Raw genomic sequence first — 25300 nt, forward strand, 5'->3', positions numbered from 1 at the left:
TCATCTTTGGAGAAATGTCTATTCAAGGTCTTTGGACATTTTTTAATCAGGTTATTTGATTTTTGCTGTTGTTGAGTTGTTCTTTATATATTCTGGATATTAATCTCTTATTAGATAATATGATTTGCAAATATTTCCTCACAATCTGTAGAATGCCTTTTTACTCTATGACTGTGTTCTTTGATGCATAAAAATTTTTAACTTTGATGTAGTTCCATTTGTCTATTTTTGCTTTTATGCCTATGTTTTGGTGTCATATCCAAAAAACCACTGCCAAATCCAGTGTCATGAAGCTTTTCTCCTATGTTTTCTTTTAGGAGTTTTATAGGTGTAGGTCTTAGGCTTAGGTCTTTGATCCATGTTGAGTTAATATTTGTATATAGTGTAAGATAAGGGTCCAACTTCATTCTTTTGCAAATGGGTATTGAAAATTCCCATTGCCATATGTTGAAAAGACTCTCTGTTCCCCAGTGAATGGTCTTAGCACCTTTGTCAAAGATAATCTGACCTTATATGAGGGTTTATTTCTGGGCTTTCTATTCTTTCCATTTGGCTATTTGCCTGTCTTAATGCCAGTACCACACTGTTTTTGATTACTGTAGCTTTGTAATATATTTTGAAATTAGGAGTGTGAGTTCTCCAACTTTGTTCCAAATGACCAATTATTTTTAAAAATGTGCAAAGACAATGTATTTTTCCTCACAATCTTAACACAGATTGTCAAAACCACAGCCTCTTTCCATCTCAACTTCCCCCCACCATGATCCCCTCTGTCAATTAAGTAAGAATGGCTGTAGGCATTTGGGGGATTCCTAAAGGGAAAGCTGTGTTGATGATATTTTATTGGTTTTGTTTTATTTTTTTAAATTAATTAATTTATTTTTGGCTGCATTGGGTCTTCGCTGCGGTGCATGGGCTTCTCACTGCGGTGGCTTCTCTTGTTGCAGAGCACAGGCTCTAGGCGCAAGGGCTTCAGTAGTTGTGGCATGCAGGCTCAGTAGTTGTGGCTTGCGGGCTTAGTTGCTCTGCGGCATGTGGGATCTTCCCGGACCAGGGCTCGAACCCGTGTCCCCTGCATTGGCAGGTGGATTCTTAACCACTGTACCCCCAGGGAACTCCCTTTGGTTTTAATGGAATATATTTATGTGGTTCTCAGTCACTTCCTTGTATGGCTGAGTTACTATTAACCATCCTGTGTACAAAGATGTTGCTGGGCCAACTCACTGTGCATACTGACAGAAATGTGCAGGGCCAGATCATACCATGATATAAATGTGTCAATTCAAAGAGTATTTCAGGGTAGTCAATATATGAGAAAAAAATGAAGCCTTGCAATCTTATAGCTTATTTATAAAAGATACTTGCTTGAGGTTTTCCCAAAATTGATAACAATCTTACAAATTTATATGATGTAGCCAATAACAGGTTGTGAAGATGAAAGGAACTTCTCTAATCTATCAATAACAAACAACATATTTTGGTCAACCATGCTATAGGAAACACTGAATTATCTCCATCTCTTTTTAGAAAATATCACAGAATTGTCGTAATATGAAGGGTCAATCAAAGAGTAAGCAGCCAAAAAATGTTGGGAAAAAAACATTAGAGCAATGTGTTAGGCAAATATTAATACAAATTAATATAAATATGTTATTTTTCTGAATTTTGTATTTGTCAACTTTTAAGTTGCCATTTTTGTGATTTCTTTCCTCATTGTAAATAAATATTCACTTTTGTACCAATTATGTATTTGAAATTTTCTTTTTCTTTTTTAAAAATTTTATTGGAGTACAGTTGATTTACAATGTTGTGTTAGCAAAGTGATTCAGTTATACATATATGTATATTCATCCTTTTTTAGATTCTTTTCTCATATAGGTTATCACAGAATATTGAGTAGAGTTCCCTGTGCTATACAGTAGGTCCTTGTTGGTTATCTGACTTTCTTTTTCCTAAAGAGCATTCCCACAAAACCTAGATTTGCTCCTGGTCAGAAAGAAGGGTCTCTTTGCCTGAACAAAGGCATGAGAGGGGGAAGGAAACGAGATATGCATGGAAGACCTTACTGAGAGACACTGGGTAGGAGCAGGAAGATCCTTTAAACAGTAGAGAAAATATGCATAAGTAGGCTAAAGGCATCTTATGGAGGCCCTTGGAAGCAAAGAAAGAGTTCAGACTTGCATAGAAAATCTTTTTTTTTTTTTTTTTTTGCAAAATAATAATCAACTGGCTTACAGGTAGGGACACTTAAAGAGAAGAATCTGTTAAAGCTGGATCTGTTGGAATATATTTAAGAAAGTACTGAATATAAAGTCAAACGTGACAGGTTACCAATTCACTTTTCTTCTGCTAATAATAAATAAAATATTCTGAAGTTAGGATTTTTAGTCACCCCACTTCAGATTTTCAAAGTGAGTGTGCAGAACAGGGATTCTTAACAGTCTGTGGAAACTTACTGACATCTTCATTTATTCAGTATATATTTATTGACGTTTTCTGGTGCCAATGGCAGTGACCATGCTGGCAAAAATTTCTGTTCTTGTAGAGCTGCAGAGCAAAAAGCCTTAGCCTGACCTTTCACTGCCTGCCATCATGTTGTACCTCCTCTTTACTATAATCTCCCTCCCCCTCCACCCCGTACTTCTGCCAAAACCTCAGTTCACAGACTCCCAGTGGGAAAGGAAAGGCGCAGTGCTTAGGGCAGGACTTGTGTCCATACCCTCCAGTGAACATAAAATTTGGGAGAATAAACACTACCTTCTCCTCACGACACCACTGGAAATTCTTGCAACTGAACATGCATTTCGTTATCTATATTTACATAATGCTATGTATTTCAAAACATTTTACAACTATACGATAACAGTAATGTCTCCAAAAAAGCAGCCTTAAAACAACAATTTCAAGGAACTGTGCAAGTACATTTTACTACGTTTTGCCTTTCAAGTAATATTTTTCCATGAAAGCATATTATTTGTCCATAAGTAAAATATAAGCTAAATAAATAAGACTTTTATTAAATTAACTGTAGTTTTCTGAGAGCCACATGAGCTACCCTATTCATTGTTGTTTAAAGTCACCACTTTAACCTGTAAGTGTAGCAGCAATCCACAGTCTAGTCATTTTCAATTACGAAACACAGGAAAAACCTCATAAAATAAAGTTTAGAACTTAAAGATATTTTCAAAGAATTAATTTTTTTAAGTGACTTCAATGTATATTAGAAAATTTACTAGCAACTGCAAGTTTCCCAAAGACCTAGTATAAAATGTTTATGGCTATACTAAAATTCCCAGCAGCAAAAATTCCATGAGCATAACTATCTATTGAACCTCTTTGTGGCATTTTCAAAATACTAATAAACTTGAAAATAACTCTCACTTCCTTTCTCCCAAAAACAATCTGAAAAGATTATATAGAAATCCAGGGACTTCCCTGGTGGTCCAGTGGTTAAGACTCGCACTCCCAATGCAGGGGGCCCGGGTTCCATCCCTGGTCAGGGAACTAGATCCCACATGTCGCAACTAAAGATCCCACACGCGGCAAGTAAAAAAGATCCTGCATGCCACAACGAAGATCCCACGTGTTGCAACTAAGACCTGGCGCAGCCAAATAAATAAATATTAAAAAAAGAAATCCAACTATTTTCCTGATGTCCAGCTTACTGCTGTGTAGTAATGATTGAGTTTACAAAGCATTCAATTTGGTACTTCTTAAAAAGTTTATTTCAACATGTATATATTTTAATGGTCCAAAGGAAAAAAAAAAGTTGGTGAAAAACTGATGGTAGAAAACAGAAAATAAAACGTTAAAAACAAACAAACCAAAAAATCCTTTCCTATGGCCAAATACCAAGGTTTGTGTTTTGAAGATAATCATCTATAAAGTGAGTGATTTGGAAATACTTTCATTTTCTCTGTATTTAGGAAATGCTACAGAGCTTCCCAAAGCCTTTAAATAAGCACCAAAAGAATGGTTCCCAAAGAGTTTAGTGTTAAATTCGGTAGTCAAATATAAAACAAGGGCTATCAACTGTAGAGATTTAGAAAGAATAAACTTTTAAAAGTTGTACCACAGTGTAAGATGAATGTGAGGAAGGGAGAACTGTAGGTTAAGGAGTTAGAGTAGGAGCAGAAATAATGGTAAGGACTAACTATCAGAACTTACAAAAGGTCTGTATAATTAACAATTCAGAACAATTAAAAGGGCATTTTATAACTAGACATTTAAGATGGGAAGAATGTAATTAGTAAGAAGAGAATTTAATCAAGACATTGTTGTTAAGACATTTAAAAAACAGCACCTCAAGCACAAAACCATATTACACCACACTGGGGTATAAAGGGTTGTGCTGACTCCCTAAATTACACTCTTCTCTCTGAATCAATATAAACCTGTCTTCAACACTTCGATTTCCTTACAGGTCTCCGATGCAAGAATAGATTCTCCCTTAGAAAGGGAAGTTAAAAAAGCACCCCAGGAGAGTAGAAATATAGAAAATGATACAATTAATTATATCAACAACCCCTAAAAGGGGGATACTGTCTATAAAATACATTATTAAATGAGATTTTTTTGGTTTTTAAATTTTTAATATGCTTTATTTAACACAACATATATAACAGATTATCATTTCAACATAAAACAATATAGAGCATCCGAGCCGCCACCATGGTGTGGAAGCTTAAATTCCGTGAGCAGAAGCTGCTGAAGCACATGGTCTTCCTGAACTGGGAGGCCACCGATCACAACCTGCAGGAGCTGCGCGTGTCGCGGCATCATCGTTTGCAGCGGTACGAGGACGACACACGCTACAACCAGCTGAGCCTTGCTGGGCGCGCGAGCTGCGCCTGCGCGACCTGCCGAAGCGCTGCTGCACAAGTATGCTCTCGGCCTAGTGCCCACATGTGGATCACTGGAGCTCTGCGATTTCCTCAAGGCCTCGTCCTTCTGCCGCCGCAGCCTGCCCACTGTACTCCTTGAGCTGCGCCTGGCGCAGCACCTCCAGGCCGCCGTGGCATTCATGGAGCACGGCCACGTGCACAAGGGCCCCGACGTGGTCACCGACCCGACCTTCCTTGTCACGTGCAGCATGTAGGACTTCGTCATCTGGGCTGACTCGTCCAAGATCAAGCGGCATGTGCTGGAGTACAATGAGGTGTGTGAAGGCTTCGATCAGGAAGCCTATCAGGTCTTGCCTCGCCAGGGCCGCATTTTATAGATGGGGAAGCTGAGAACGGATGCCTGAGATTCCATGAAGGCGTTCTCCCCAAGAGTATGGCAGTCAATCATCGGTTCTTAAGAACTTGGCTCCTCAGCTACAGGCCACGCACAGAGCCAAAGGGTATGCTCCTTTTCCACGAAATTTTCTTAGCCTTTGGACAGTTGATAATTAAATGACTGCCTTATGGGAAGTGGTTTTGTGCTGCGCTGGGGAATTGTTAGATTTTTTTTTTTTTTTTTTTGATGTGGACCATTTTTAGTCTTTATTGAATTTGTTACAATATTGCTTCTGTTTTATGTTTTGGTTTTTTGGCCAGAAGGCATGTGGAATCTTAGCTCCTCGACCAGGGATGGAACCCTCACTCCCTGCACTGGAAGGGGGAGTCTTACCACTGGACCCCCAGGGAAGTCCCAACTGTCAGATTCTTGTACCTGAAACACTGTAGCGTGAAAGCAAGGACTCTGGGGGGGTGCTCCCCCGCCCTCAGCTTTCCCTTCATTTTCTTCCCCCGCCCCCCAGCCTTCCTTTCATTTTCTTGTAGCCGGACAGTTTGGTTTAATTTATTTAACTCAAATTCTTGCTCCTGTTCGTGATTAAGCAGTTTACAGATGATGAAGAGTTCGGTCTCAAGTTTTCATAAAATGGATGAGGTTTTAGTGTTCAGAGTCCTTTCTCTTATTTAAAGGAATGCTCTCCTAATGCCAACAAATGGCCTAACTGCTTTTTAAGTGCAATAAATAAACAAACTATAAAAGTTATTAATTTTACATTCTTTTTTTGTACTAAGTCTTTGAAATCCAGGCTATATTTTACATTTAAGGTACATTTCAATTTGGTTGCTATCTTTTTTTATTATGGTAAAAAACATTAAATTTTATATCAACTATTTTTAAGTATACAGTTCAGTGGTATTAAGTATAGTCACTTTGTTTTGCAACAGATCACTAGAATTTTCTCATCCTGAACTCTATACCTATTAAATACTAATTCTCTCTCCTCTCTCCCCCTAGCCCTTGGCAACCACCTTTCTACTTTGTATTTCTATGATTTTGACTACATTAGATACCTCATATGGGTGGAATCATACAGTATTTGTCCTTTGTGACTGGCTTATTTTGCTCAGCATAATGCCCTTGAGGATCATGCGTGTTGTAGCATGTGACAAGACTTCCTTCTTTTTTAAGGCTTCATAATATTCCATGTATGTATATACCACATTTTCTTTATCTGTTCACCTGTTAATGGACATTTGGGTTGCTTACACCTCTTGGCTATTATGAATAATGCTGCAATAAATATGTGTGTGCAAATATCTCTTTGAGATCCTGCTTTGAAAGAGTTGTTTTTAATGATGACCTTTCATAAAATGAACCAAAAGAATTAAGAAAATTCAATTGATAAAAATTTACTAGAAAAATTGAATTATTTTAGTAGGTTAAAGGCAAATATCTTTTGAGAATATGAGTGAATTTCAGCATGGAGATGTAAAGCTTAGATTTGTTTATAAGCTATATTAAAATTTTTTTTAAAGGAGGAAATGAAAAAGAGGCCAAACTCATCTTGTTAATATACCAAAACTGATATCTAACTTCAAAATAATTTACAAGATAGATGACCATATGTGCGTGGGTTTATCTCAAAAAAAAAAAAAAAAATTACAAGAAATGATATGCCCACAAATAACTAGACCACCACTTGTATCATAAATAAAACCAAATCAAAATCCTGCCTGGGTAGAAACATTTTATCTGGAATGAGCTTTCAATAAGCATGATCAAACACAATCTATGAGCAAGTATCTGCTCATGTTGTGTTTTAAAAAGCTGTAATAGTTTTATATTTACCCCTGTGTCAAACACATCATGTGATTAATACTGTGTGAGTTTAGTGTAGTAATTATATGGCAATAACCTTGGTTTGTCTGACTTGCTTCAATAGCTCATAAAGTGAATATCCTCAGAAAAATGATTATATTAGATACACTAATAGTAAATAAACCTCATTAAAAAGCAATAATATTGGGACAATATATATAGACAAATGTTTAAAGCTATACATTCTACTAAATCTTATTCACATGTACACCAGAAATCAGCACAACTGATCTAAATATTAACAATTCAGCACAAATATTTTTCAATATCAAAAGGCAATTATTTTTTCAAGAAGCTTTCTACATGCATAGCTACCTTAATCTACCTATTAATAGAACTTATTCCATTGAAATAAACATCACAGAAATAAAATAATTTTTTCAAGACTTCCAGAACCTATGGTAAAAATGTTAAATGAAGAAACAAGGAAAGTGGCACAGATCAGCTAACAGAAATAATTTTAGACCTAATCCTTACGTAGAATTTGCTCTGTGACCTTGAGCGAGTTATATAATCCCTGTGCTCCACCTGCCTCCGTAAGTGAAAAAAGCTCTCCATACAAGCTAATACCAATGAATGAGAGCCATTTTGGAAACCAATTCAGAAGAAAATTAAGTTAGATCTTTGCCTCATACCATACACAAAAATGAGTACCAGTTCAATTAAAGGTATAAAAGTGAAAAATACAGCAGAAGAACTCAGGACATTTCATCATGTTAGGGTAGGAAAGACTTCTTTAGGAAAGCACAAAACATAGAAGCCATAAAGGCTGATTTTACTACATAAAAATGTAAATGGTTTATTAGTATGACAGATACCCCAATGTTAAAAGATAAGGCCTGGGAGAAAATATTCAGAACATCTCAAAAGACAAAGGTTAATATCTACACTTTGCAAAAGGCTCCTACAAAACTATCAAAACAATCCAAAAGAAAAATGGGAATCGTAGGTAAATAGGGTGGTAACACGAAATAAAAATCAATGGCCAATAAACGAACAAAAGACATTCCATCTTATTAGTAAGCATAAAAGTGCAAATTAAAACAATAAAATATTAGAGTGGTAAAAATTCAAAGATAAATAATTTTATTGTCATCAAAGGTGTGGAGGAGGGAGACGCAAGAGGGAAGAGATATGGGAACATATGTATATGTATAACTGATTCACTTTGTTATAAAGCAGAAACACACCATTGTAAAGCAATTATACTCCAATAAAGATGTTAAAAAAAAAAAAAGAACTTATTTGATCAATACATTTTTTCACTCATCAAGGTAAACTCTAAAATCTGCTTCCCATGGGCCGAATGGGAATCCAACAATAAGAAAGAGAGTGTGAGTTTAACCTTGAGAAACTTAAAAGAATTTTATAATTGAGAACTGGATCTTGACATTTCTGAGGAAAATGACTGTGAGGAACACCTACCAATAGGGCGAATCAGAGAATGGATCTGAATGAATGGAAACATTGAATGGAGGTGTGGAATTCATAAACCTCAGCTAAAATTGGAGTCCCAACAGGCCTGTAGGGGTAGCTCTCAAACGCCCCCCCCCCCACGCATCTTCAATCACTCTGAATAGGAAGAGATGTACACCTACGTCTCCAGCAGGAAGATGCTGCTTACTTCACTACCCAGCCGGAAGAAGAAAAGTTCTCTCGCGGGACGACAGCCCAGCCAATCAGAGACTAGCAGTCCAACCAATGAGAAGCTTCCATACTTTGGATTCTCAGCTTCCTCCAATGGACTCTTTGGTTACTTCAGCCCCTCCCAACTCCCCCTTTTTTCCCTATAAAAACAAGTTCCCCTTCCTTGTCTCTGCCCTTGCCTATGCTCCGCCATATTTCACGTATCCCGGATTGCAGTTCTTCTGGCTATTCTTGAATAAACTCGCGTTTGCTGGTTAAAAAAAAAAAAAAAAGGTGTGGAGGAATGGGCACTCTCATTCACTGCTGATGGAAATGAACATTGGTATAGCTCTTTTGAAAGGTAATTTGATAGCAGCTACCTCCTTGTAAAAAAATAAACATGCCCATGAGCCAAACAGCTCCATGTCTAGACATCTATTCTACAGAAATACACCTGTGTATAAAGACATAAGAATAAGTATGTTCAATAAAGTATTATTTGTAATAATCAAAGAAGCGAAGGCCACCAAAATATTTATTAGAGAAGAATGACTATAGTACATCAGTTCAACAGAATGTTTTGCAGATGTTTAAAAGAATGAAATAGACTGCAAAAGATGTCAGATGAAACAAGCAAGTCTCAGAAGAATTATATTAGGAAAAAAATCTATTTAGTTGTTTTTTCTAAATATACAGAAAATGTTTAAGAAGATGAGGAAGGGAAGGAGGGTAAAAGAAGAGTCTCATTTTTATTTCTAAATCCACACTTACTATTTGAATGTTTTATGACAACCATGTATTACTTTTATAATTAAAAAAAAAAAAGAATGGATGGGAATTTCATAAGTTATTCAGCAATGTGTCACTCACAGGATCTAGAATGTAGTATTCAGTTCCTAGATCCTACTATCCAGGATTCAATCATCCTTTGCTAACTGCAGTTCTGAGATACAAAAAATAAAAAATAAAAATTTTTTTCACTCTTTTTATTTCTGTTGCCTCAAACAAAAGAACACAGCACCTTTGCTCCCCACTCCCACAGAAGAGGTGGGCAGGTCTATCGGAGGAAGCCCCAGAGAGAAGATTCATTTCTGCTTTATCATTTCAATATATGATAGCAGACCAAGCCCAGAAAAAAACAAACAACTCCTTCCCACAAAAAAAAAACAAAATAAAACAAGATTAATCTGTGAAAAGTCAGAGATTTGTGAAAACAAAACAATCAAGGGGAATGGTAAGGATACAACCCATGACGCTTCAAGTCTGCTGGGGCTGTTTTAACTTCTCTAAAAGAAGTACAGTTTGTATAACATAAAACTTGTGGGAGAATCTATCCCAGCAATGTTTCCTGAATACCTAAAGAAGCTGATTCAGGATAGGGGTTACTGGAGCAGGTTTTTAAAGATAAAGACTGGTTTGTTTGGGAAATGGATACCCTTCAGAGAATAGAACCTTCATCTGTGTTTTAAAAATAGGCTTTATGCCATTTTCACTGTTTCCCCCAACTCACTCTTATCCATGAGACTTTGATCTTGACCGCTGCAATTTTGCTAGACACAATACTTTTCAGGAACATAGATCCCAAGGTTGGCAAAGAATTTGCATTCAAGAGATGTTATAAAACACTTTAAAGTCAGAAAGATCCAGTTCAAATCCTAACTTCCGTTTCAAGCTGCATTACCATGGGCAAGTTACCGACCCCAATATCTGAAGTGGAGACACTGTAAGGGTTGGAAATAACATACACAACACCTTAAGCAAAGTTCTCAGTGCACAGAAAACCCTCGTCAAATGGGAGCTATGATTTTTATATTATAATACCTTTGACCTGAGTCTGGGAGGGGGGAGTGGATAAGGGGGCAGGGCAACTGAAGTGTTCCTAGTTCCCTCTACTGGGACTAGTTGTTTGGCTTTCTATCTTGCTGAAGATGAATTGATTCCATCCGCCCATGCAGAATATAAGTGCATTTGACAGAATACAGCAAAGTTAGGATTTATATTGTAAGCTATTTTTAAAACTGCCTGGTTAGCAAATTAAACCAGCTGTGAAAATATCCTGGTTTCCATTCACAACAAATACAACACAAACATTCTCCTTTAATGAACCTGGCCTCAGGGCAGCATAGCATATTCTGCATAATTCATTCCTAAGGGTTTCAGAGACATAATTTTCATAAGACAGACCAAAACTAAATTATTTTCTAGGAAAAAAAAAAAAAAGATGAGAGAAAAGAGTTTCTCTCTACAGATTTTCTATAAATTCCATGAATCACTGTCCCATTCAACTTAGAAGACTACTGTCTGAATAAAAAATAGTAGTTATGTCAGTACTTTAAGCCAGTCTTAACTGTTTTTCCTTTAAAAGGGCATATGAAACACCACTCTGCTCTGCAACATAATTTTTCAAGTTCTGTGACAGAGGGAGGAAAAAATCTACTCACTGCCACACAAAAGCTACCTAGAGGACTCTCAATTTCAGATTTAAAACTTATCACTCCTTAAGAAGTTAGAGGGAGGGGCTTCCCTGGTGGCTCAGTGGTTAAGAATCTGCCTGCCAATGCAGGGGACACGGGTTCGATCCCTGGCCCGGGAAGATCCCACATGCCGCAGAGCAACTAAGCCCGTGTGCCACAACTACTGAGCCTGTGCTCTAGAGCCCGTGAACCACAACTACTGAGCCCACGTGCCACAACTACTGAAGCCCGCGCACCTAGAGCCTGTGCTCCACAACGAGAGAAGCCCACGCACTGCAACGAAGAGTAGCCCCGGGGCTTCCCTGGTGGCGCAGTGGTTAAGAATCCGCCTGCCAATGCAGGGGACACGGGTTCGAGCCCTGGTCCAGGAAGATCTCACATGCCGCGGAGCAACTAAGCCTGTGCACCACAACTACTGAGCCTGCGCTCTAGAGCCCGGGAGCCACAACTACTGAGCCCACGTGCCACAACCACTGAAGCCTGTGCACCTAGAGCCTGTGCTCCGCAACAAGAGAAGCCACGACAATGAGAAGCCTGCGCACTGCAATGAAGAGTAGCCCCCGCTCACCGCAAGTAGAGAAAGCCCGTGCACAACAGCGAAGATGCAATACAGCCATAAAAAAAAAAAAAAAAAAAAAAAAAGCGTAGGCCCTGCTCGCCACAACCAGAGAAAAGCCCACGCAGCAACGAAGACCCAACGCAGCCAAAAATAAAATAAATAAAATAAAAATAAATAAATTTATAAAAAAGAAAAAAAAAGTTAGAGGAGACATCCTGAATTATTTAGAACGTTGGCTAAGTTATATTATTTATAATTCCTGTTCCTTTAGGGAAACAATTTGTTATTTAAACAAAGATCAGAAGTATAAGTAACTAATGGAATAGAATTTCAGGAAGTATTATTCAAATGAATTCACACTTGGAATGCAGGGAAACAGTCTATTAATTAAGTTCACTTCATAAAGACATTGCTAAGAAAAGGATATACCATTTTACGCTGTCTTTGGAAATCAACCAGACAGAGTTAGTTCAGTTTGGAACATCCTAAGCCTTAAAGCCTTTGCTAAAGCGTGACATAAATTTTGATTAGTCAAGTGTGAAAAACTACAAAGCCAACTTTCTTGTCCCTCCAGTTAGTCTGTCTATAAATAGAAGCAATGCATTAACAGCCACCAAAGCAATTCGTGAGTTCCACAATGTGCCCAACATATACATCCCTTGCAAACATGCTCTCAGCATGTTTAACCAAAGTGTTTCTGAAGATCTGTAATAAGACCCTTTTTAAATAAACTGTAACTCACTGTTTGCTTTCTTCACCAGGAGGTGGAGTCTTGCCATGCCCTTCCATTACAAAATCCTCCTGTTCCACCTGCGAAGGCAAGTACCACAAGTCAGCAGTAGTCAGTAACTAAGATGCAATCACTCCAAAGTGCCAGGGCCTGTGCTTACAGAACCGCATGGCATTTCACTATACTGCCTAGGACAGAAGCCTCAGCCAGTGGTTTTCACTCTCCAGGTTTGCTTATGGCATCTCTGCTTGGGTGACCAGATTTGCAGAATAAAAAAGGAAGCATGCTGATTTGCAATTCGTAATTGTGACAAAAGATTAGCATCCAGAATATAATAAAGAATTGCTATGAATCAGTAAGAAGAAGACAACCTACCAGAAAAATTTACAAAATTATTGAGTAGGAATTTCACTGAAGGGGACGCATAAATGGCCCTAAACTTATGAAAAGATGTTCAATCTCCTGTCAATCAGGAAAATGCAAATTAAAACCGCAAAGAGATACCATTTCACAACCACCAGGCTGGCTAAAATTAAAAAGTTGGGCAATACCAAGTGTTGACAAGGGTGCAGAGCAACAGCAACTCTCATCCATTCCCAGTGGGAGGGAAAATTGGTACCACTACTTTTAAAAAGTTTGCCCTTATCTAGTACACTTGACTATGTACTTACTGTACAAACCAGTGGTTGCACTTCTAGGTACATACCCTAGAGAAACTTCTGCACATATACAAAAATATTTTTTGGAGCATTATTTTTAACAGGAAAAAAAAAAACAGTCATCAACAATAAAGTAGATAAATAGGCTATGGTGTTTTAAGACAATAGAATATTATACTGCATGAAAATGAATGAACTACAGAAACACACCTCAACCTGGATGAGTTACAGAAACACAATACTAGGTGAAAGAAGCAAGTCACAAAAGAATACATACACAGTTTAAATCCATTAATATAAAATTCCAATATATACATTTTTAAGCCATATATGTGTATATATAGACATATATGTATATTTATGGTTTATAAAACTATAAAGAAAAGGGAATAACTATTACAAAACTTAAGCTAATTAGTATCTTAGGGAGTCGGGCAAGAGGGATTCGATCAGGAAGGGACACATGGTGGTTTCTGGGGTATGGTTAAATTCTATTTCTTGGCCTATGTAGTAGGTATATGGGCATTTATTTTATAATTATTCTTTTAACTGTATGTTTTTCTTTTCTCTTTTATATGTATGGTTTATTTCTCAATACAAATTTTCAAAGGAAAAAGAAAGCATTTTACTATTCCAGATGGTTTACTGATCAATAAAGGAAGATAAGTACAGAGATAGAGCTACCTCCACAAACTGGGACTATCAGTCCTATGAAAACTTCCCCAAAAGGCATAATCTTAAAATATCAAACAGAAGTATTCAAGGAGATAGATATCAACAGATGTATTCAAGGATTATTCCCTACTTAGAAAAATACCGTCCATTTCTTATAGAACCTAGTAATCCGGAAGACAGACAACAGTAACATAGATACACACCATAATGAAACCCAAATAAAACAAAAGGCTTTCCAGCTCTGCAACCCTCTGCAGTCTTCATTTCTCAGAAATACTGGAGAAGATGGAATAGTATTAAGAGGCTACGTTTCAAAAAGAACAGAAAAATCGAGAGGTTTACTTTATTTCCATTAAAAGGAGAAACTGGAGGAAGTGTAAGCAAGAATAATAAAAGACACATACTGCATACTGTGAAATTCAAACCAGGTTTCGACTTTTATTCTTCTCTACGGACTTCCTGATTCTGCAGCCTACCAGATTTTGCCAAGGAGAGGGAGGATTCTTCCATCCTAAATTTACACAGTGATCTAAACCTCCAGAAGAAAAAACATGGTTATAATGTTGCAAAGGGAACTTTATGAGGAGCTGGAGATGATCTTGATCTGGGTTGTGGTTACAAGAAAGTACACATACGCAGAAAAAAAAAATCACTGAACTGTACATTTTATGCACTTAACTCTACAAATAAATGTTATGCCTTAATTAGAAAAAAAAAAATGACACATTGTTTAAATGTATTAAAGTTCCTTGTAATCATTTTCTCAAAGACAAGAATGACTATTCTCCCACTTATATATACTACGAAAATTTCTTGATTTTTGACCTTTAAAAATCCTCCCCAGTTAAAGAGCTCTACATTGTGGACTTAGTCTCTCCTTACTAGTTTTTTTTAAAAAGGCTTATCTGGGGACTTCCCTGGTGGTGCAGTGGTTAAGAATCCGCCTGCCAACGCAGGGGACATGGGTTCGATCCCTGGCCCGGGAAGATCCCACATGCCGCGGAGCAACTAAGCCCATGCGCCACAACTACTGAGCCTGCGCTCTAGAGCCCACGAGCCACAGCTACTGAGCCCACGTGCCACAACTACTGAAGCCCACGCGCCTAGAGCCCGTGCTCCACAACAAGAGAAGCCACCGCAATGAGAAGCCCGTGCACCGCAACGAAGAGTAGCCCCTGCTCGCCGCAACTAGAGAAAGCTTGCACGTAGCAACGAAGACCCATTGCAGCCGAAAATAAATAAATAAATAAATAAATTTATTTTTAAAAAGTCTTATCTATAACCATTTCTAATTAGCACAATAATGAAAAGAAATAATAATCAAAAAGCCCACAGCTTGGGACTTCCCTGGTGGCTCAGTGGTTAATAATCCGCCTGCCAATGCAGGGGACATGGGTTCGAGCCCTGGTCTGGGAAGATCCCACATGCCGTGGAGCAACTAAGCCCATGCGCCACAACTACTGAGCCCATGCGCCATAACTACTGAAGCCCGCATGCCTAGAGCCTGTGCTCCGCAACAAGAGAAGCCAGCGCAATGAGAAGCCTGTGCACCACAACAAAGAGTAGCCCCCGTTCGCCGCAACTAGAGAAAGCCCGTGTGCAGCAACGCAGACCCAATGCAGCCAAAAATTAAAACAAAACAAGACAAAACCCCACAGCTTCAACAACCTCCCCTATACTGGCTTTCGAATCTTTAACTGCAGCCCTCATATTTTGCATATTTGGGTCTCTACTTGGATGGCCCAATAGGTCCAAAATGAAACATCATCTTTGGCCTTAAATTTCCACTCCTTTTTATATCCCCTATCTCTGTAAATGGTGCCATCTTCACCAAGATCCTTAAACAGGAAACCTACAGTCAAGGTTATAGGTTCTCCACCTTCCTTCCTTAACCCCACATCCTATTAATCACCAAGTACAGTGGCTTCTACCTCTAAACAGCTCTCATACCCATTATCCCTTCTTTATCCTCTTTAACTGCCATAGTTAAAGCCAGCTTCTCTAAATCTCACCACTACAAAAACCTTCTCACTAGCCTTTGTGCTTCTGGGTCCCATCTCATTTCAATCCATCCTCCAAACCACTTCCATCAAATGGACTTTGTAAAATGCGAACATGATCACATCACTCTCCTTGAAATTCTTCAATGGCACTCTATCACCTGTTTTGAGGGATAAAATTTCAGTTCATTTGCCTAAGTGATCTTTATTATCCCCCCTGCCTCACTCACCCATTCTGAACCCCTGGTGGAGCACACACCAACGCCTCACCCCTCTGTGCCTTTACATATAACGTCCCTTCTTGCCTAGAAGCCCTGGTCTTCTGCCTTACATATACTTCATATTTCTGCTCATTCTTTTAAGTATTAATTAAAATGCTTTTCCCCAGAAGATACTACCTCCTTCACCAGGGTTCATACCTTTTCTCACTCTTCATCATCTCAGAAGGCAATAAAAACGGTCCAGAAAGATCACTGCTCCTTATTGCCACTTCCTGTTTTTCTCAAGTCCACTTCCAGTCCCTTCGCATCTTAATTTCTTTTTTCTGCAAATGTCGTGAACACTTCGGACTTAATTTGATGATCCCCACCACTCCTCCCCCTTGACCTCATTTTCAGGAGCTTCAGTATTTTTATTCATAAAACTTACGCCATATCCTCACCTTTCTCCCATTACCATTCATTCATTCAACAAATTATTTATTAGGTACATACTACATGCTAGGTGCTGTGCTGAGGTAATGGGGAAGAAGACAGTCTTTGCCCCCCAAAAAACTTACGGATTGGTGGGAAAGACAAACAAAAACTAGTCAATTAAAATACAGTGTGAGAATGCAATGAAACAAGGAAGGAAGGGCACTTAACTCAGTTTAAAGGCATCAGATACTCTAGACCCATCCTAGACAAAAGATCCATCTCCTTCCTGCTTCAGGGAGGAGATGCGCAGGACCAGATGCTGGGCCTTGCCATCCATCTGGACCGCTCCACACCGAGGTCCATGAATTCTGAAATCCGCCTCCGACCATAAGTGCCTCTTCCACTCCCTCCCTCCATTTGAATCTGTAAGGAGTCCTCATTGTCAGGTCTAGTTCTGTGGTTCTTCTCTTTCCTCAGAGTCCATTCAGAGGCTCACCCGCAGGCATTTCAGTGACTTTCCTCCATAATGGCCTAGATTTGCTCACCACCAACTTGTCCTTAGGACATTCCTGTCTTGCCAAACCCTTCTCTTTTTCTCTTCAGCTCCTGGAGTGCAGAGCTGGAGAAAGTTACAAAACTGGTTCCTTTACAAATTATACCAGTTAACTTCCACTCAGTGCTGACATTCAGCACCTCTGCCTGGAAGGCCCATCTTCATCCTGTCTTTCTGGTGAACTTCCATTTCACCTTCAAAGACTGGTTGAAAGTTACTTTTTTAGGAAGCATTTTCTGATATCTCCTGGCACTTCCTCCTCCTCCCTTCCAGGTGCTCCTTCCCAGTAGCTCTGTAAGGCTTAGCCAGCAGCTGTGATCCTTTGTTCACCTGCTTCCCCCCACCCCCGCCAAACACAGCCTCTAACACAGCCCTTCTGGTCGGTTGTTCATTCTTTCAACACAACTGCCAAATGCCTTCTAGGTGCTAAGAACTGGGCTGAATGACTGACCTACTACACCACACTCCTTACTTATTTATCCGGTACCTTTTCTATCTCCTCAAAGACTCTAAACCCATCCACTAAGCATCCTCCCTAAGTCTTTCCTTTCTGAAGATGACAATGCTATCCCACACAAAGTCCCAAAAGCCCCTCGTTTTTTTCTCTCGTGAGTATATCACAAACCTCTGTGTCATTGCCCATTTGCCCCCCACCAACTGCTCTGCAAGGCTAACCTCACCACTTGTTTCCAAACTCATGACCTACACCACACTGCCTTCTCTGGGATCTCACTATCTAAGGAACCCTTCTTTCTCCCTTTCCAGTAAATTCAACTCCTCAAGCTACAAATATTTTATAATCTCTTCCATTCTGAAAAATTATTTTTGGCCTTGTGATCCTCTCCAACTATCCTTCTGTTTTTTCCCTTCCCTTTACTAACCAAATTCTTTAAAGACTAAACTACACCCCCATTACTTCCGTGTTCTCATCACTGAGCATGCTCTTCTGCTGCTTCCCCCACCAACACATATGTACCTCCCTTCTCCCAATATATCCCAATATCCTCCCAATATAAATCACAATTTTTGTTCAAATCAATATTCAGTGCTAGCAGTGCTATTACTCAGTAAAAAACATATACAGCTGGATCATATGGAATAGTTAATTTCCTTTCTTGTACCATTTTTTCTTTTCCCTGGAACTAACAATTACTACTTCCTCTTATACTCTCTTTCAATTTTTTTGGCTTGGTATTTATTATGTATTTTTCACTAATTCGCCCTCAAACCCTTCAACAGAGCTGTGAGTCTCCTCTTAAATAAGTTCAAACACTTCAGGTAATCTATCAATTTCACTCCGGTCTTGGAGACATTGCTCAGGGGTTTTCTTGGAGACATTCCTCGTGGGTTTTCTCCTGTTCCAGCTGAGATTGTTTGCTCTCTAGACTGCTCAATAGCTGACACTTTGCCAGGGATGACTCTTTCCCTTCATCTCAGGGATTCCTTGCTCTCTCCCCTTCACTGGAGCATCTGTTTCCTTTTTCTCCCTCTTTTATGGTTTATTCCTGATTTAGGTGGAACACAGACTTCAATGATTTCCTAATAAAAGGTATACAGGAAGTGAATTTTTTGAGATCTTGAATGACTGAAATGTCCTTATTTTATCTATATATTTAACATATAGAATATTTTTACCCACATACATAATCAAACATAGCATTTCAAGTTAGTAAATGTTTTTCCCTCCAAAAATTTGAAGGCCATGTCCATTGTCTTCTAGCACCCAGAGTTGCTAGATAGAAATTCGATAGTATTATAAATCCTAATGTTTTGGATATGACCTGTTTCTTCTCTGGAAACTTTTAGGATCCTTTCCTTTTCCTCAGGTTTCTAAAAATGCAAACCACTAAGTATGGTCCTTCTTTCATTTATTGAGCTGGTACTGGGTAAATACTTGCAATTCCAGAAGTTCTAGTTCTTCAGGTTTGGGATATTTTCTCTACTTATTTAAATATTTGAAAATTTTATCCCCTCCAATTTCTTTTCTCTACTTCAGGAATTCCTGTTACCCAGTACTGAGTCTACAGGCCTCATTCCTTAATTTTCTTCTTTATCTCTCCACTTTTATCACTTTGACTTTTTATTTTACTTTCTGGAGATTCTCTTAACCTTTCAATACTTTCAATTAAAATGGTTTTCCTGCCCTTGCACTTTAATTTTAAGAGCTCTTCCTTGTGCTCTGAATAGTCCTTTTTTAAATAGTCCTGTTCTTATTCCCCGATTATATAATCCTTATTTCTGAGGATATTATGGAGTGTTTTTATTTTGTTTGCTTTATTTTCTTTCGCTCCCTGTATAATCTGTTTCCTCCAAGTTCCTCTTTGATCTTTGGTTTGGTCACTATCTTCCATTCACAGGTTTTTATCAAATGTCTGGTCATCTTCGGCTATCCACTGATTTTTAAGAGTTAAGTCCTAAAGAGCTCAAAAGTGCTTTCTGTACATGGAGACGGGGGAGGACATTGCTTATCCCGTGGTTGGCTTCCTGGATATAAGGAGGGGACCTGGCCATTTCATTGGGAGAACACTCAAATGCCTACATCTGTATATTCTTTTTCCCCCCTGGGTTGTTCAATTGCCCAGAGAGGTACCCCTTCAATCCTCAGCCTAACAGGTATAAGCCTGGCTTCCAGTGTTCTGGGACTGAATGGGGGAAGAGAGCTGGCACATTCTCACCTAGTATGTGACTTTGATTTAATCCTTCTGTTTTTAGTTAGGTTCTCTCCCCCTCCCCCGCCCCCTGCTTTGCCAGGGTGGGAGAGGGATAGCTATCCATCCATCTGTGGATGTGAGGGGCAGGATACCTGGGACCCTGCTCCTTGTAAATTCTTCAACCAAACCTGCCATTTTCAGGGTCACTCCAAAAGCTTTCTAGCTTCCAAAATTCCGTTGGCGTCTCTTATCTACTTCACCTCCTCTTCCACTCACTTTTTTTCTGGTGGATTTATGCTTGCCGAAATCACTTTGTAAAAGTAATTTTAGTGGAGGTTTAGAAGGGAGCAGAGATTAATAACTGGGTTTAATCTACTGTGTTCAGACTACTTTTAAAACCCTTTTGCCTCTACGTTTTCCCACTATCAAAACTGCTCTATTTAGTGCCACAATAAATTTTTGTTGGTTTGTTTTCTTCTTTTAAAAATTATTTAAAATTTTAACAGTTTTATGAGGTATAACTGACAAATTAAACTGCATACATTTAGAGTATACAATCTGATGTATGTATATACTCATGAAACCATCACCACAATCAAGAAATCACCACTCCTACAAGTTTCATGTCCCCTTTTTAATCCTTCCCTCCTGCTCTCCCTCCCCAGGCAACCACTAATGTCCTTTCTGTCTGCATAGGTTAGTTTGCATTTTCTAGAGTTCATATGCATGGAATCACACAGTATGTACTCTTTTGGCTCCCTCCCCCCCTCTCCTCTCTCCTCTCTCTCTTCTTCTCTTTTCTTTGCCTTTTTGCCCTGGCTAGAACCTCCAGTACAATGTTAAATAGAAGTGTAGACAGCAAACATCCTTTTTTTTGTTCTTCATCATATGAGTAAAGCATTCAGTCATTCACCACTGAGCTTAATGTTAACTGTAGAATTTTCATAAAAGTCCTTTATCAAGTTGAGTAGCTCCTTTCTATTATTTTGCTGAAAGTTTTTATCAGGAATGGATGTGACGTCTGTCAAATGCTTTTTCTGCATCTGTTGAGTTGATCATACAGTTTTTCTTTTTTACTTTGTTATTGTGGTGAATCACATTGATTTTTGAATGTTAAACCAACCCTACATTGCTGGGATAAACCCTACATGTTCACATATTATCCTTGTACATATTATTGAATTCAATATGCTAAAATTAGGTTTAGAATGTTTGCATTTATGTTCATGAGAGATACTGACCTGTAGTTTTCTTTTCTTGCAATGTCTTCGTCTAGTTTTGTTATCAGAGTAACGCTGGCCTCACAGACTGAGTTGGGAAGTACAGCTGACCCTTGATCAACACGGGTTTCAACTGTGCAACAGTAAATATTGCAGTACCATACCATCTCCAGTTGGTTGAATCCAAGGATGCAGAGGAACCCCAGATATGGAGAACCGAGTATAGGGATGGCTGACTATAAGTTATACTTGGATTTCTGACTGCCCAGAGGGTCAGCGCCTCTAATCCCTGCATTGTTCAAGGGTCAAGTGCATTCTCTTCTCTTCAAGTGAAATTATACTAATTCACGTATAAGAATCTTACAGTAGTATTCTACCATGTTCCCCTCCAGGTCTTTATGCCACTGTTATCGTACAGTTCACAGATACAAATGCTATAAACCCACAATGCATTTGTATTATTGTTGTTCAAACAATCAATTCTCTTTTAAAGAGATTTAAATAACGGAAAAAAGTCATATATTTAAGCTGTGTAGTTTCCATTTTCTGAGTACTTCATTCCTTTGTGTAGATTCATATTTCCATCTGGCATCATTTTCCTTCTCCCTTTAACATTACTTATAGAAAGGGTATGCTGGTGATAAATTATTTCAGCTTTTGTATGTCTGAAACAGACTTTGTTTAGCCTTCAGTTTTTAAAGATATTTTCATTGGTTATAGAATTCAAGGTTAGATTTTTCTTTCAGTGCTTTAAAGATGTTGCTCCACTGTCTTCTTGTTTGCATTGTTTCCAACGAGAAATTCTTTGTTCCTCTGTTAACAGTGTGTCTTTTTTCCTCCGGTTTTAAGATTTTGTCTATCACTGGTTTTGAGTAATTTGATTAGGATGTGCCTTGATGTGGTTTTCTTCATTTTTCTCATGCTTCAGGTGCATTGAGCTTTTTGGATCTGTGAATCTGTGGGTTTATAGCTTTTATTGAATTTGGAAAATTTGAGCCCATTATTTCTTAGCTATTTTTCTGCCCCACTGCCCCCTTCTTCAGAGACTCCAATTACAGGGATATTAGGTTGACTGAAGTTGTCCACAACACACTGATACTCTTTTCACTTTTTCGATTTTTACTCTTTTGTGTTTCATGTTGGATAGTTTCTATTGGTGATTCTTCATATTCACTAATGTTTTATTCTACAATATCTAATCTGCCACAATTCCATCCAGTGTATTTTTCATCTCAAACATTATAGTTTTCAACTCTAGAAATTTGATTTGGGGCTTTTAAAAAATATATTTTCCATGTCTCTGCTTGACTTTTTGAACATCTGAAATACAATTATAATAAGTGTTTTAATATTCTTGTCTGCTAATTCTAACATCTGTGTCAACTATGAGTTGGTTTCACTTGATTTGTTTTTCCCTTCACTATGTTTGTATTTTCCTGGTTTTTACATGCCTGAAAATCTTTGCTTTGAATAACAGACATTGAGAATTGTTGATGGATCCTGAATATTTTTGTATTCCTATAAATATTTTTGAGTGTTGCACTGACATGCAGTTAAATTACTTTGAAACAGTTTGTTCCTTTTAGGTCTTGTTTTTAGGATTTGTTAAGCCAGACTTAATTATTAGTTAGGGCTAATTAATTATTCCCCACTACTACGGTGAGAACTCTACCAGTACTACTGCTGAGTATACTAATAATGCTCCATGAATTACGAGGTTTTCTAGTCTGTAGAAACAGGCACGATTACTGACACTGTTTGAGTGCTAGACACTGTTCCTTCCAATCCTCTTGGAGGGGTGCCCCCTCCTGCCTCAGCCTTGAGTAGTCACATGTATGTGCCAAAAAGTACTTTGCTGAATACACAGGTGAACCCTCCTCAAATCTCCAGAGTTCTCTCTCTTAGCAGCTCTCTCCTTTCCAGTACTCTGTCCTACAAACTTTGGCTGCCTCAGTCTCCCCAGACTCTCAGCAATGTTGCCTCAACTGAGAGGGTCCACTGGGCTTTGCCTGGGCTCCCCTTCCCTGCACTGTGGCCTGGAAGCTCTCTCTCAAGCCAGTACGCTGGGGTAGTCAGAGGACTCACCTTGTTTTCCATTTCTCAGTGATCACTGTTCTTCATTACCTGATGTCCAGTGTCTTGAAAAACCACTGTTTCAAATACATTTTGTGTATATATATATTTTTTAAAAATAAATTTATTTATTTTATTTATTTTTGGCTGCGTTGGGTCTTCATCGCTGTGTGAGGGCTTTCTCTAGTTGCGACGAGCGGGGGCTACTCTTTGTTGCGGTGTGCGGGCTCTAGGCACACGGGCTTCAGTAGTTGTGGCGCACGGGCTTAATTGCTCCACGGCATGGGGGATCTTCCTGGACCAGGGCTCGAACCCGTGGTTCCCTGCATTGGCAGGCGGATTCTTAACCACTGCGCCACCAGGGAAGCCCCCATTTCGTATATTTTAAAAATTGTTATTTATAGTGGGAAGGTAAATCCTGTTCCTGATACTCCATCTTGCCCATCTGGCCTCTGAATTTATTCCTTTGGCTTAGAAAGCTTTTCTCTCACATTGTTACATGAAAGCTTCCCTCAACATCATTTAGGTATCAGCTCAAGTGCCATCTCTTTGAAGCGATGAATGAATCCTGATCACCCCAACTGAAAGAGCTTCCACATTCAGTCACTCTCTAGCATAACACACATCACTATCTGAAGGGATCACTTATTTATGTGTTTTGTTGCCTGTCTTCCCCCCACCAAGAATGCAAACGCCTTGAGGCAGAGACTTTGAATGTCTTATTCATCATAAACTGGGCGCAAAATGTTCGATAAATATTTGCTGACTCTCTAATTTGCTAATCTGTGCTTCTCTTTCTTCTACTCTCTAAACATTTATGTCCCCAGGTTCTGTCCTTGGACCTCTCTTCACATTCTGCCATAGCAATACCATCTAATCCCACAGTTTCAACTATTAAATGTGAGTGATTCCCAGTCCTGTATTTCCAGCCCCCAGCCCCGTATTTTCACCTGGCTGACAGACACGTATCTGTGGATAGCTTGCCACCGTCTCAAACTCTGTATGTTCGATACAGAATTAATCCTGTTCCCTCCCAAACTTGTTTTCTTCCTTATGTTTCCTATTTGACAATGGCATCCCCATCCTCCCAGTCATTTAGCTTGACACCTTGATGTTACCCTTGATTTCTCCATCTCCTTTTCTTCCATATCAAATTAATTGCTAAATCCCATCCGTTTTATACATGTTACACCTTTCCAACCACCCCCTCCATTCCAGGTACCCCAGATGGTTTAAAAAGAAAACATATATATTTCCTGAAATATAAAGCTGAGAAGGACAGCTAATATTTTGCATGACAGAATCAATATTCAAAATGATCTTAGCAGACTACGGAGAAGGGTGGAAGCTCCTAAAACTGTTTTTTGTTTTTACTGAAAATCATTCACTTACAGAAAAATACACAAGCCTTAAGTGTAGAACTCAATAAACTTTAGATATGGTTGCACCCACGTAACTATATAGTTCAAGACAGGACATTTCCACCTCCCCAGAAAACTCCTATATGCCCCTTCCCTTGAATTCTACCCCCTATACCCCAAGTAACTATTCTATCACCATAGATGAGCTTTACGTGTTCATAAACTTTGTATAATTAGAATGTACACTTTCATGTCTGTCTTTTTTCACTCAATATAATGTTTTTGATATTCACCCATGTTTTATGTGCATCAAAAGTTCAGTTTTTAAACTTAGCAGTACTTCATTGAACAAATATGTTTATTCATTCACCTGTTGATACACAGTTTGGCTATTTCTAATTTGGGGCTGTTATAAATAAAGCTACCGTGAACATTCTCACATAAGTCTTTTTGTGAATATATGCAGTCATTTCTATTGGGCATACCTCTAGAATGGAATGTCAGGGTCATAAGGTAGGCGTATACTTTACTACAGACTTGAGAAATAGTTTCTGAAGTAATTGTACCATTTTACACTCCTTCCAACAATGTATGAGAGTTCCAGCTGCTCTATATACTTAACAACACTTAGCGGGAGCTCCCTGGTGGCCTAGTGGTTAGGATTCCGGGCTTTCACTGCTGTGGCCCGGGTTCAGTCCCTCGTCAGGACTGCAAGCCCTGCAGCGTGGCCAAAAAAACAACAAAACACAGCACTGTCAGTCTTTCTGAACTATAGTGAGTATGTAATGGTATCACATTACAGTTTTAATTTTCATTTCCCTTATGTATAAGAATGCTAAATATCCTATTTTCATGCCTATTTGAATATCTTATTTTGTGAAATGCCTATTTAAGCCTCTTGTCCACATTTTCAGTTGTTTGTCCTTTTCTGATTAATTTTTAGGAATTCTTTATATATTCTACATATGAGACCTCTATTAGATAAA

The 25300-nt window shown here is 38.6% G+C and overlaps 1 protein-coding gene and 1 pseudogene across 5 annotated transcripts in view; one reads left to right on the forward strand and one right to left on the reverse strand.

The window, feature by feature from the left end:
* The window catches only part of TNRC6B (trinucleotide repeat containing adaptor 6B), a 247651-nt gene that overhangs the window by 139661 nt on the left and 82690 nt on the right, over window positions 1-25300 (reverse strand). For all 5 annotated transcript variants that reach the window (XM_061204453.1, XM_061204455.1, XM_061204454.1 and 2 more), the window contains exon 4: window positions 12500-12567. In XM_061204453.1, coding sequence (XP_061060436.1) covers window positions 12500-12567 — 68 coding nt within the window. The remainder of the gene's footprint in view (window positions 1-12499; window positions 12568-25300) is intronic.
* Window positions 4672-5221, forward strand: LOC133101280 (U3 small nucleolar ribonucleoprotein protein IMP3-like; annotated as a pseudogene).

The sequence above is a fragment of the Eubalaena glacialis genome, chromosome 11, assembly GCF_028564815.1.
Source record: "Eubalaena glacialis isolate mEubGla1 chromosome 11, mEubGla1.1.hap2.+ XY, whole genome shotgun sequence".
NCBI lineage: Eukaryota > Metazoa > Chordata > Mammalia > Artiodactyla > Balaenidae > Eubalaena > Eubalaena glacialis.